General features: G+C 41.5%; 1 protein-coding gene across 1 annotated transcript in view; it reads left to right on the forward strand.

Annotated features, from left to right (window-relative positions):
* Positions 1-14,932, forward strand: part of LOC124622651 (unconventional myosin-IXa-like) — a 329,610-nt gene that overhangs the window by 59,993 nt on the left and 254,685 nt on the right. Inside the window, exons 4-5 of the mRNA XM_047148429.1 lie at positions 8,274-8,368; positions 8,500-8,662. Of these exons, the coding sequence (XP_047004385.1) occupies positions 8,274-8,368; positions 8,500-8,662 (258 nt within the window). The remainder of the gene's footprint in view (positions 1-8,273; positions 8,369-8,499; positions 8,663-14,932) is intronic.

Here is a 14,932-nt window from a genome sequence, read left to right on the forward strand (position 1 = left end):
AATGGAATTGCTGTGTACAGGGTGCCCCCATTGAAGGCTGCTGTGGTGTGAAGGTGTCAGATGCCTGGATAGAATTTAAACTGTGCAGGTGACATATTTTGAGTGTTACTGTGTATGATTACTGCTGACCTGTGTCTAAGGACCCATCAGCTTTCAGGCCCTCAAAACAGTCAATGGACAGAAAAAATCCATGTTCTGGGAAGTGCATGAGACAATGACATATTGTGCTGGTCAGTGGCCAAGTCGAGGGAGCTCTTCACTATCACATTTAGCACCTGCAAGTGCTTGAATCCATGCAGCTTTGGAATAAATATAAAACCACATTATTGGAGGAGATCGCACACAGGAGCTAAGAGAGAGCAAAGGCTGCCACAAGAAAAAAATATTTTAATGAAGCACTGAAACTTACTGAGGACAAGGTTTTCTCAATTGTGGGAAAATGGCTGATTTTGGCATGCCCATTTCTCAGCAGATGGGATGGTTGTCCACTGATTTGCCCAGGGAGCTCAGTTACGACACTGCAGACTTGGAGGCAAAGTCACCCAAACTGAGCCCCAGTTATTACCAGAACAAAGGCAAATTTTAATAAAATTGTGAGTCATTGGAGAGTGGAGAAGGGGTCTGTATTTTTTGGACACACCAGGGGTTACTGGAAAGGAATTCATATTGAATTTGTTGCTGACTTAATTGTGCAAGGACAGGAATGTTGTGGTAGCTGTTGTGTCCTCTGTGGTAGCTGCAACCTTGCTCAGTGGAGGAAGAACTGCCCACTCGGTGTTCAAATTCTCACTGAACCTTGCAAGTGAGGAAACCCCCACTTGCAGTATAAGCAAGAGCAATTGTCGTGGCACTCAGTTGCAGCGTTGCAAATTGATCATGTGGGGCAAATGCTCTGTCACACAAGCATGTGATGGAGGTGCTCAATCGTAGCATGCAAGACACTCATGGTAACTGAATGTTGGTGGGCGGTGTGATCGTCTTGCATGCAACCGACTTCCAACAGATGCTGTTGGTCTTTGAGTGAGGCACTGTTGCAGGTGATATCAATGTGTGCCACAAGGTTATCAGTGCATGTCTCAAGGCTTCGTCAGTGCGGCCAAATGTAGACAGATCTCACCTCTCAACTAATATGAGAGTCCAGCTCTACAATTCAAAACCATCTCGAGATCAGTGATGGTCACATGGCAATGGCTGTGGAAAACCTAACAAAATTTGAAAGTCACTTTTTAATATTGTAAGCTTGGAAGATGACCAAGTTAATGATGTTTTTCAAAGCTTACAACAAAATTTGAGCAACAAGGAGTAGTTATGTGAGAGCAGTCATGGCGTCTATGAACGAATCAGTGGGAAACATCAATAAAAAAATTATTCATTCAGTACATTCTGAGATGACCATCTATGTGTCAATCAATACAGTGATGACAAGTTATGACACAACTACATATCTTGTAGAGTTTCTAAACTCAGTAGAGCTGTTGGTGTACCGTCCCGCAGGTTAGAGCTGAAGATGGATGTGCCAGCTGTTGGTGTACCGTCCCGCAGGTTAGAGCTGAAGATGGATGTGCCTGCCATACAGTTATGTAACCTGGATGCACGAAGAGTGTGTTGTGGCATCAGGCTATTCATCAAGGAGCTGAAAAGGAACATTGTGCAGGCCACCATCATCACTGAGAGGGCCAAAGGAGAGACTGCATTGATTCTATTAATTCCTACCATCCCAACAAACTTGCCTTTCCAGTTGAAACGCTTGTAGTTCCATTTGAAATTTGCCTTCTCGATCACTATAAATAAGAGTCAAGGATAAACATTAAAAGTAGCAGGTATTTATCTGTGCATTGTATATTTCTCACATGGGTAGCTCTATGTTAGATTAGATTAGACTAATTATTCATTCCGTAGACCCATAAAAGAGGGAATCCTCCTGGGTGTGGAACATGTCAGATAAACACATTACAAAAATGTAAGTAGAAAAACTTGAGTTTAATTAATTTTAATGATCCTCAGTCAATAAACAGTAAAATTATGCACATGAATTGAATTTAAACTTCTAATATTTACAGGTTTAATACTTACATCTGCTTTCATTAAATCCATCATTCAGACATTTGCTAGTTTCTTGGCTATTACAACCAAGTATTGTCAAAAATTAAAGTAAATTATTCATTTCGGTGATCCCCAGTTAAGAACAGTCAGATTATGTACAAGATTTAAAATTAAACTTCCACTATTTACAGACTTAAGACTTACATCTGCTTTCCATACATCAATCATTCACACAGTAGGTAGTTACTTGGCTGTTACAACCAAGTATTGTCAGAAATTAAAGTATAATAAATTTTCATTAAAATGGTCTACTGCACTTGTTGAGAAACTCATGGAATGGGATAGAAGGAGTTGGCCACCAAAAATTCTTTTAAATTATGTTTAAATTGTGCCTTATCTGAAACTAAACTCTTAATGGTTGCTGGTAATTACTGAAAATATGCGTTACTGAATACTGGACTCCTTTCTGGGCAATCTTTATGTATATTGTTCTTATGTGTACTGAGCAGTTTGTTGGAAAAAGAGATGTATTATTTACAGCAAACTTCATTAAGGAATAAATAAACTGAGAAGCTGTGGTTAATATGCCCAATTCTTTGAATAGGTTTCGACATAATGTTCTAGGATTTACACTACTCTTACTATACGCTTCTGTACTCTAAAAATGTTTTCTCTGTTTGTGGAGTTACCCCAAAATATGATACCATATGACATAATGGAGTGAAAATAAGCAAAATATGCCAGTTTTTTAATATTTATATCTCCTATGTCTGACATCATTCACATTGCAAACACAGACTTGTTTAGGCGCTTAAGCAGTTCGTTAGTATGTTGCTCCCAACTGAATTTATTATCAAGTTGTAATCCCAAGAATTTTACACTCTCAACTTCTTCTACACTACTGGCCATTAAAATTGCTACACCAAGAAGAAATGCAGATGATAAACGGGTATTCATTGGACAAATATATTATACCAGAACTGATATGTGATTACATTTTCACGCAATTTGGGTGCGTAGATCCTGAGAAATCAGTACCTAGAACAACCAACTCTGGCCGTAATAACGGCTTGATACGCCTGGGCGTTGAGTCAAACAGAGCTTGGATGGCGTGTTCAGGTACAGCTGCCCATGCAGCTTCAACACGATACCACAGTTTATCAAGAGTAGTGACTGGCGTATTGTGATGAGCCAGTTGCTCGGCTACCATTGACCAGACATTTTCAAATGGTGAGAGATCTGGAGAATGTGCTGGCCAGGGGAGCAGTCGAACACTTTCTGTATCCAGAAAGGCTCGTACAGGACCTGCAACATGTGGTCGTGCATTATCCTGCTGAAATGTAGGGTTTCGCAGGGATCGAATGAAGGGTAGAGCCATGGGTCGTAACACGTGTGAAATGTAACGTCCACTGTTCAAAGTGCCGTCAATACGAACAAGAGGTGACCGAGACGTGTAACCAATGGCACCCCATACCATCACGCTGAGTGATACACCAGTATGGCGACGACGAATACACGCTTCCAATGAGCGTTCACCGCGATGTTGCCAAACACGGATGCGACCATCATGATGCTGTAAACAGAACCTGGATTCATCCGAAAAAATGACGTTTCGCCATTTGTGGACCCAGGTTCGTCGTTGAGTACACCATCACAGGCGCTCCTGTCTGTGATGCAGCGTCAAGGGTAACCACAGCCATGGTCTCCGAGCTGATAGTCCATGCTGCTGCAAACGTCATCGAACTGTTTGTGCACATGGTTGTTGACTTGCAAACGTCCCCATCTGTTGACTCGGGGATCGAGACGTGGCTGCACGATCCATTACAGTCATGCAGATAAGATGCCTGTCATCTCAACTGCTAGTGATAAGTGGCTGTTGGGATCCAGCATGGCGTTCCGTATTACCCTCCTGAACCCACCGATTCCATATTCTGCTAACAGTCATTGGATCTCGACCAACACGAGCAGCAGTGTCGCGATACGATAAACCGCAATCGCGATAGGCTACATCCGACCTTTATCAACATCACAACAAAGTTTCACCAGGCAACGCCAGTCAACTGCTGTTTTTGTATGAGAAATCGGTTGGAAACTTTCCTCATGTCAGCACGTGTAGGTGTCGCCACCAGTGCCAACCTTGTGTGAATGCTCTGAGAAGCTAATCATTTGCATATCATAGAATCTTCTTCCTGTTGGTTAAATTTCGCGTCTGTAGTACGTCATCTTTGTGGTGTAGCAATTTTAATGGCCAGTAGTGTATTTCCATGTCATCATATTTTTTACACACACCAGAAGGAAATCTCTTGGAAGTTCTGAACTGCATATAGTGGGTCTTTTCAAAGTTTAATGACAGTGAATTGGCTATGAACCACTTATTAATGTCAGTAAAAATTTGATTAGCTGCCATTTGATTTACTATTTGTTGCAATGTTTGTATTATCTGCAAATAAGACAAACTTGGCATCTGGTAATGTAACAGATGACAAGTCATTAATATACACAAGAAACAGTAGTGGGCATAATATGGAACCTTGGGGAACACCACATGTAATTTCTTCCCATGTCTGATTGATTACTGCTGAAGTTGACTGCTCATATGCATCAAGAGCCAGAAACCTGTATATATACGCAGGGAACAAGAAGTCTGGGGAATGTTGTTTACAGATGTATTGCTGTACATTTCTGGCCGTCCATACACACAGAGGCAATAATGATCTTTCCTGCACTAAGAATGTCACGCCCTTTTTTGGCACATTTTGTTAATTTGATACTCCATCGTATAAAAATGTTTTCCACGAACTAAATGAGTGAGGTATGAGTGACTTGAGTTCTGTCATTTTTTCCCCGTTGTCTCAACATTTGGTGCTCTTTTTTTTTTTTCCAATGTTGTTTGCTGGGCTGCAAGTGGCTCACACTTCAAGGCTTCCAAGAAAGAACTTTAGCGATGGCTCATTGTGTGGGTAGTGAATTTTGGCATTAGCATTTTTTATAAAAGCTGTATAACCATGGGTAACACCAATGGGCACAGCTAGTAATACAATATGTGGTTGTAGATAATCATGTGTGTGGTGTCATACTATCATTCATGCAGTCACTCACCTTTTAACTAACTACGCACAGACACATTTTCATGAATATAATTCAAGTCTATTTTCCAGTGACTATTAGGCAAGGGGAATATAAAACTTCCTGGCAGATTAAAACTGTGTGCCGGACCGAGACTCGAACTCGGGACCTTTGCCTTTCGCGGGCAAGTGGTCCCGAGTTCGAGTCTCGGTCCGGCACACAGTTTTAATCTGCCAGGAAGTTTCATATCGACGCACACTCCGCTGCAGAGTGATAATCTCATTCTGGAAACATCCCCCAGGCTGTGGCTAAGCCATGTCTCTGCAATATCTTTTCTTTCAGGAGTGCTATTTCTGCAAGTTTCGCAGAAGAGCTTCTGTAAAGTTTGGAAGGTAGAGACGAGGTACTGGCAGAAGTAAAGCTGTGAGGATGGGGCGTGAGTCGTGCTTGGGGAGCTCAGTTGGTAGAGCACTTGCCCGCGAAAGGCAAAGGTCCCGAGTTCGAGTCTCGGTCCGGCACACAGTTTTAATCTGCCAGGAAGTTTCATATCAGCGCACAAGGGGCGTATATGTTGTGGGTTCAAGTCCCTGCACTAACGTTTTTGTTGTTTTCTTGAGGTAAGAATAATATAATATGTGGTTGTAGGTAACCATATTATTATTATTATTATTATAACTTTTGCAGAATTCGTAGCCAACCTATGTTGGTGGGCTAGCCATAAATACTGTTGCCAGTTTTATCATATTTTCCATTACAAGTGAACCTCGCCGATTTGCAGCCTTAAAAAATTGTCAGATGTACTACGAAAAATTAACTGCACATCATCGGAATAGAAGGAAATTTTTCCGTAATAATAATAATAATAATAATAATAATAATAAGCTGTTAGAACTTAACATGTAATCCAACCTCAGCCGCTTTACATCCAAAGCCTACAGTTGGACCATTTAGTTATAGTGATGACCCGCTTAAGGGTCTATGCAGTGTATCTATAGCTTATAACAGTGTATTTTATTTGCTAGAAAACCTTTTGTTTTCTTCGAATAGGTTTAGAATACAGACCGAACCATTTCTGTGTTGCATTTGAAGTAATAATTCCTCTTCTGCATGTTCTCAGCATAATCCGGAAAAATGGCGCGTATCATTTCTTTTGCATCAGTGCTATACCCTACAATGACTCTGGCTGTGATTTTCATCCACTACTTCTTGTTGCGTCAAGTGCACAATGGAAATATACACCAATCCCAGATCGGTGGGCATTGGAATCAAAAGGGGTGGCTGAAGAAAGTGCTAACCCATGAGAGAGTGATTTTGAGTTATTATCTGTTCGTTAAATTAAAGACAAGAACATAGTTACAATAAGATGTACACTGCGATTTCAGAAAGTAAGATACACATTATTATGGCAAGCCAAGTAACTTTTATTGAATGTTGCACTACACTTCAAAGTGTCACAGATACATAAACTACTTTTCAACTTAGTCACAAAGTCCTGTAAACAGGGTTCGGAATGTTCTCTCAGTTGTTCAGTTCCTCGATGATAGAAATCTGCTCCTTGGCCACAGTGCTCCAAAAATTGCTGTGTGAACAAATGTCCTCATTGTTGAAAAATATCTGTCCCCTTAGATGTTCTTTCAGCTTGCCAAAAAAGATGGCAATTGCACTGTGCAAGATATGGATCACTCGTGTCTTTGCGGCGTAGGTCAAATTATTGGTACCATTTCACTATGGTTGAGACACGACATTGCATTTGGCCCATGTACCACCTGGATTTCATTAGACATTTTGTGCACAAGAATCACACTATTCCACATAATTCCCCGATTTAACTTTGGAATGTGTTCCCAGTTGCTGCACCATTTCAGTTGGGCACAGTTATGCACCTATTATCCGTACCACAGCAGAACTGTCTTTGTAGAAAACCCGTAACATGTACTTTCTTCTGACAATGTGACATACTGTTCTGCAATGGTCTTAGTCGGATGTCATGTGTAACTTAGTTTTTGAAGTTGCTGCCTATCTATGGTTGTAGTTTAGAGTGTATGATGCATTTGAAAATGCAATAGATGATGTGATGTACTAACCCTTACTAAACCATGGGTTAACGTTTCCTTCTCCCGATCTTTTCACTAGATCCACAAATTTTGGGAGAATTACTAATATCTTTCTTGAATGATTCAGAAGTTACAATATACTTGCATATCTTTAAGACCATTATTACTTCTGAATCATTTCCTGTGACTTCTCTGCCCAGCAGCAACATTTGGAGTAACTTTCCCCTTCTTATGCCATATTGCCTCCCTGCTTTTTGTCTTCTCTTGGCTAAAGATTATTTTAAATACTAAGCTATAGATTTTAAAGTTTTGTCTTTCAATTCAACTCCAGTTATTACTATTATTCATTTCAGTTTTGTTGTTTGCATTCTTTCCTTTGAGTTCCTAGTGTATCCATCACTTTTTGGGTCTTATTTTTATTCATCTGCTCACTGTCATTCTTGAAAGAATCAGGGCTTTTTCCACTGCATTTGGAGACTTTTAATGTGTTTTGGAGACTTTTAATGTGTCCCAATGCCAATCTTAATCACTGTAGCATTTAGTTTTTTTTTAAGATATAGATCAGACCATCTCGCCAAGATATTACTTACATTTCATTTTTATTCTCATTTCTTCTTCTTTGTATCCTTTACCCCCGCCCACCTTCCCGCACTCCCACAGGCAGGAGCTCAGTGTACTGTATTTAGAAATAAGATAACTAGATGATATCTGAGCAGCGGTAGCCTCACTGAGTATTTCAGCTGTGCTGCGCACTTGCTGTTTATGATAAGCTTGTATTTTATCTGTTTTCATTTGTTTTCCTAATTTGAAACATAGGAGTAAAAAATATATTGTCATTATTAGCAATTTATATGCTTTGAGACAGAAAAGAGTCCACTGTCCAACTGATCAGTAGGCACAACTGATGCAATAAAATTATGTCTTGTGTGTGATGTACAAGCGTGGGATGTAGAGTAATTATTTTTTAAGGTGAGAAAGCCAACGAGAAAAGGAAAGTTTTATGTGTGGTTAATGTTTTTATCTGCATAGTTCTATCCATTTCTTTGCGTTAAACTCTTTATATTCTGGTGGAAACATCTTAGTTGAATTATCTTTATTTTCTTGTTGTAGGCCTTCGGGAATGCCAAAACAGCACATAACAACAACTCTAGCAGATTTGGAAAATTTATTCAAGTTAACTACAAGGAGAATGGAATGGTTCATGGGTATGTTCTGCAGCTGTTATTTGATAAAGATTATATTTTTATTTTGAATACATTCATGACTTGTTGCCTGATTTATCAGCTGGTTATCCAACTAATACTGATGATAAGTTATTCCGATGTTTATTTTATAGTGCTGTTGTCCAGAAGTACCTCCTTGAGAAATCCAGAATATGTTCCCAAGGTCGCAATGAACGCAATTACCATGTGTTTTATTACTTGTTGGCTGGAGCATCTGAAACAGAGAAGAAAGCTCTTCATCTAAAAGATATGGAGGAGTACCACTATCTCAGCAAGGTACTTCTAGTTGAATTCTTTTAAATAAGATATGATACTAATTGTAAAAATTATGAGTAATACAAATATTTCATTCAGAACTCAATTGGATTAAGAAATAAGGAAGCTGTAGCAGAAATTTTGTTGGTATGTGAAAAATCAATTCTTCATTATGTGATAAACAATGGAGAATACAGGATGGAAAGTAACAATATTATGAAAGGATGGTTGCTGCTCACTAAAAAGCAGAGATGCTGAGTCGTACGAGGGGCTATCCAAAATTTTCGGTACTGGTGCTGCCATCTGTTTAAAACCTTACCTTAGGACTAATGGTCACCATCACCCTCAAACTAGTTCCCATCCACATGTACACACCGGTCCCAGCGCTTCTGCCATTGGTGAAACGTTTTCTGGAAGTCCTGTTCTTTGAGGGTGTTTATCACCGCCAGCGATGCTTCTTGAATCCTCTCCAGTGTTGAACTGGTGGCCTTTCAACTTGAGTTTCAGTTTTGGGAATAGTGCAAAGTCACAAGGTGCTAAATCTGGTGAGTACGGTGGGTGGAGTACAACTGCCATGTTTCTTTTATTGCCAAAAAGGTCCTGCTCAGCAAGGACATGTGACAATGCGCGTTGTCGTGATGCAGCAGCCAGTACCCTCAATGCCAAAGTTTGGGTTGTCGTCGCCGCAGGTTTTCATGGAACTGTTGCAAAACGTCACACTAGTATACCGAATTCACTGTTTGGTTGGGTGGTAAGAGTTCTGTGTGCACAGTTCCCTTGGTATCAAAGAAACGATGATCATGCTCTTCACGTTGCTCTTCACCTGTCTCACTTTTTGGGGTCTTGGAGCGCCCGGGCTCTTCTACTGGGATGATTGTTGCTTTGTCTCTGGGTCATAACCGTAAATCCAGCTCTCATCGCTGGTGAAAACCAGTTGAAAGTAGGCTGGTTCATTAAATGCGGTCTCATGAAGGTCCATGTACCCTTCAGATCACTGTGCCTTCTGATCAGCAGTCAAGATCCTTGGCACAAACTTTGCGGCGACACAATGCGTGCCCAATTCATCGGTCAACATTCGTTGACATGTCCCATAACCAATACCCACTTCATCCACAAGATCTTGAATGGTTCAATGTCGATCCACACGAACCAGTTGTTGAATTTTGGCAACAATGTCTGGCGTTGTGCGGCTAACGTGCCTTCCAGTGTGAGCATAATCTTTGACGTCTGTACAGCCAGCCCTGAACCGAGCATGCCAGTCAAACACACGCTTACGGCTCTTGCTCTGTCCCCAAAACACTTCTTGAATCTTTGGAAGGGTCTCCTTTGCACTTTACCGAGATTCACACAGAATTTGATACACACACGCTGTTCTGTTGGTGGATCCATCGTAAAATTGCCACAAACCAAACGCAGAGTATTACGGGAATCACTGTGGACACGCAACATGTCCTCTCAGCTGAATGCCACTCTGCACACTGACTCATCAGATACGCAGCTCTTGCCATTTAGTGGTGCAAAGATCTACTACTCCTACTTTCCAGATGGCAGCACCAGTCCCAAAAATTTTGGATTCCACCTCGTAGATAGGTACAGCCAAAAGACTGTCACAAAATAAGCTTTTGCCCAACGAGGCCTATGTCAAAAATAGACAAAACACACACACACACACACACACACACACACACACACACACACGGCCACAGTCACTATCAGCTGAAGCCACACTACAAAGAGCAGTGCAAGATGGGAGAGGCAACTGAGTGGGAGTGAGGAGGGGAAGGGATAGTACGGTATGAGTGGGGGATGGTAAAGTGCTGCTAGGGGAGCGTTCAGGGATGAGGTAGTGTGGTGTGCGTACTGTAAGACCTTCGGTACACCCACCATCAGATTATTTGACTTGTCGCTCTAACGAAGTAGGCGAGTGTCAGCAATATGTCTCGTGGTCTTATCGTGGCGTGTTTATCTTCTGCCGTTAGGTCAGACGATAGAAATGCCATTTGCACGCTTAGAGTAGCAGATTGACGGTGACCAACTTTAAACAGAAACTGATTAATTTTCACACACATTTATTAAAATAATAAAAAGCATAAAAATAACTTAACTTGGTTCTGGATGCTATTTACAATTGACATTCTGAAGTTCCTTTGGTCTTGGTACGTTAATCTTATTCTCACATATCTCTGATACTTGACAAAGTGTCTATACATTTCTCTTCATGGCTATGTACAGGAATAGATTATCTTATTAGGCACAGACTGAAACTTGCCTATAGACTGGTACAGACTAATGCAGACTGACTTATCGGAGACTGTACACTCTTTATAATACCTCGCGCGTTCAGGTATCACTGCGCGAGTGTGATCCGCGAGGAGAAAAGGTTCTATGTTAGCAGCAATCTCATTGGTTGCATTACATATTAATACACGGATTGGCGGAAGCAGAATTTGGTCCGTCTCTATGACAGCGCCATCTCGTAGTGCGGAGACGGACGAGCGCTGCGCCTCCGCTGTTGTGCTTAGCGGGGCGCGCTCTAGTGGGAAAGTTGTATATGTGCTGACTACGCAGAACTATGTACACAACAGGTGGAGAGTGAGTAGAACAGCTAGGTGCAGCCTGGAGGTTAGACGGAGGGAGGGGGAGAGGGGGGGGGGGGGGTAGAGGAAAAGGAGAGAAGTAAAAAGATTGGGTGCGATGGTGGAATAGAGGGCTGTGTAATGCTGGAATGGGAACAAGGAAGGGGCTAGATGGGTAAGGACAATGAAATATTCAAGTTCCTTTGTTCCATGTGGTCACACCACTAATGTGTAGTCCAGGTATTGATAGAAACATGTTGGCTTGAACTTGTTGGACTCCAGTGTGTTTGCTTCAAAGTGTTTCATATATAGGTTTCCCAGACTACCTAAAGCCACATCATCAGTTTGTTCAAAATATTTTCTGAGAGACAGGAAATAAGTTGATACGAGAATGTGCTTCAAGAATTTAGTGTAACTATTGTCGACCTTCTCCACAATTAGTTCCAAGGATTCGGATTTGATACTCTCATGTTGAAACAGACCGTAAAATCAATATCATGGAACTGCAGTTGACTGAGGCTATGTATAAAATGAGCAGAGATGCGAATGTGGTGTTTACACTTCCCCACATTTTCTCTGACAATGTATTTCAGGCATTTTACCATTTAGTACATAGTTGTATCAGTATTACTTTGCATTTTGCAAAGGGACCACTTGGCAATCAGGTTTTTTTAATCTTCATTGATTTGAAATTCAGAACTTTGAAATCAGTTGCCAAGTGCAGTTACATGTGACTCTCAAAAATTCTCAAGAAAATCCACTTTGAAGTTCTCCAAGCAATTTTAATTCACTAAAAGTAGAACAGTTTTTGAAGGCCTTCATGACTCTGTTGATAACACAAGACTAGTAATTGCTGGCTCGAGCCTTTCTTCAGTCCCCCTCTCTTTTTTTTCTCAATTCAAACTCCTACTTCATTTAAATATAATAGTCATCAAAAATATCATTTTGGTTAACACATGTATAACTATAATTTTTATGAAAAATGCTCCACTTCTTATTTCTAATTACACATCACACTCAAAATTCCAGTTGCAAATATAAATACTTATTAACTATCTGTTATAAATGATTGTTAATAAAAAAAATTCAATTTAAATAATTGAAAATTAAATTTTTATGGGGTAAAAATGGAAAAAAGTTGGGTTGGAGTCAAATACTGGTTGTTTGGACTACGTTGTTACATGCCACAGATGTGGTCTCACTCGAGCCAAAGTGATAAGCACATAACATCACAGAAAAAATAATTTTCGTGGTATTAAGCCCACCTGCTGCATTTTTACAGCTGCAGTTTGTTTTTTCAATAGATGAGTTAGAAAACAAACTTTTTTTGCAAAGTTTTGAAATGAATCATGAAAATACCCCATTTCACAGAAGATTGGATAGTACAACTGACGATGAACAATTGAATGAAGTTTTATGCAGTCTTCTCTGCCTTTAATTTCACTTCCGTGTTTGATCAAGTAGGTGCCAGTTCTGTAGACACCTCATGAAGCTTTCCACTTAACGGCAAAAATAAATGTCAGTGGCTGTACTAATGGGGTGCATTTTTGTGGAAACAATTTCGGGCTGAAAATTTTCAAAAAACTTCATACTACAACAAGGAATGTAATGTGCCTACTGCTATTTGGGCATTGTAAGGCTGTGGACCACGTGAAAGTTTTGTGGTTGTCATTACTTATTTGTATTGTCTGCTTGTCTTGAAAACAGCTCATTAAATAAGTGTGTTGCTATATCTTAGGCAGCAGACTCCTTCTTTGAAGATACAATGTCCGTACCAGCTGCAAATAGTACCAAATACTAAGCGGGGAGGGGCAGTCCTTATAAGTTGCAAGTGGATTACCTCAAGTCTTAGCAGTCACGAAGTAGTTCTATATCTTTATGCTTAAGTAAATCTCCTTTCCACAAACTAATTTTATTCACATTACTTGTTATCTAGAAAGAAAATTCTTACCACAGCAAAGTTTTGCATGTGAAATTAATCTATTTTCATTATATTTTAACTTTAATCAGTGTGGATCAGCCACCTGAAAGAACTGTTCCATCATTAATAACCTCCACTGTTATGGGGCAAGCCTGACACACTGAGAAGAGATATCATCTTCCTTTGAATTTCATTTGTAGGATTGACATTTTTCTGTTTGTAAGCCATATCTTTTAAAAGATCAAAAATAACATGACGGTAGGACAATAGTGTTGCCCTTGTCGACTGGCAGAATTACAATTTCCTTGCTCTCTTGAAGATTCCTAAGTCCTACTTGCTATTTCTTGAAGATGTTTGAGGTAAGCGTTGTGTCACCTTGATAGCACTCCCCAAGTTTCGTGGTAAACCTCTTCTGCTTCATCTGGTGGGAGTGAACCTACAATGTGCTCTGTGGAGCTGATATAATCCATTATTGATAGTAATTTTGATGGTCATGAAATGTAGCCCTGCAGCAAGGATCTTCACTTTATCCTCTTCCATATGTTTGACAGTAAAATTAATTATTCTGGATGTCAATGCTTCCTATCTTATCATTTTGTGGAAGTGATAGAATTCTGCTTTCTGGCAGGTAGATATTTTAAACTACACTCCTGGAAATTGAAATAAGAACACCGTGAATTCATTGTCCCAGGAAGGGGAAACTTTATTGACACATTCCTGGGGTCAGATACATCACATGATCACACTGACAGAACCACAGGCACATAGACACAGGCAACAGAGCATGCACAATGTCGGCACTAGTACAGTGTATATCCACCTTTCGCAGCAATGCAGGCTGCTATTCTCCCATGGAGACGATTGTAGAGATGCTGGATGTAGTCCTGTGGAACGGCTTGCCATGCCATTTCCACCTGGCACCTCAGTTGGACCAGCGTTCGTGCTGGACGTGCAGACCGCGTGAGACGACGCTTCATCCAGTCCCAAACATGCTCAATGGGGGACAGATCCGGAGATCTTGCTGGCCAGGGTAGTTGACTTACACCTTCTAGAGCACGTTGGGTGGCACGGGATACATGCGGACGTGCATTGTCCTGTTGGAACAGCAAGTTCCCTTGCCGGTCTAGGAATGGTAGAACGATGGGTTCGATGACGGTTTGGATGTACCATGCACTATTCAGTGTCCCCTCGACGATCACCAGTGGTGTACGGCCAGTGTAGGAGATCGCTCCCCACACCATGATGCCGGGTGTTGGCCCTGTGTGCCTCGGTCGTATGCAGTCCTGATTGTGGCGCTCACCTGCACGGCGCCAAACACGCATACGACCATTATTGGCACCAAGGCAGAAGCGACTCTCATCGCTGAAGACGACACGTCTCCATTCGTCCCTCCATTCATGCCTGTCGCGACACCACTGGAGGCGGGCTGCATGATGTTGGGGCGTGAGCGGAAGACGGCCTAACGGTGTGCGGGACCGTAGCGCAGCTTCATGAAGACAGTTGCGAATGGTTCTCGCCGATACCCCAGGAGCAACAGTGTCCCTAATTTGCTGGGAAGTGGCGGTGCGGTCCCCTACGGCACTGCGTAGGATCCTACGGTCTTGGCGTGCATCCGTGCATCGCTGCGGTCCGGTCCCAGGTCGACGGGCACGTGCACCTTCCGCCGACCACTGGCTACGACATCGATGTACTGTGGAGACCTCATGCCCCACGTGTTGAGCAATTCGGCGGTACGTCCACCCGGCCTCCCGCATGCCCACTATACGCCCTCGCTCAAAGTCCATCAACTGCACA

The sequence above is a fragment of the Schistocerca americana genome, chromosome 7 (genome assembly GCF_021461395.2).
Source record: "Schistocerca americana isolate TAMUIC-IGC-003095 chromosome 7, iqSchAmer2.1, whole genome shotgun sequence".
Taxonomy (NCBI): Eukaryota; Metazoa; Arthropoda; class Insecta; order Orthoptera; family Acrididae; genus Schistocerca; species Schistocerca americana.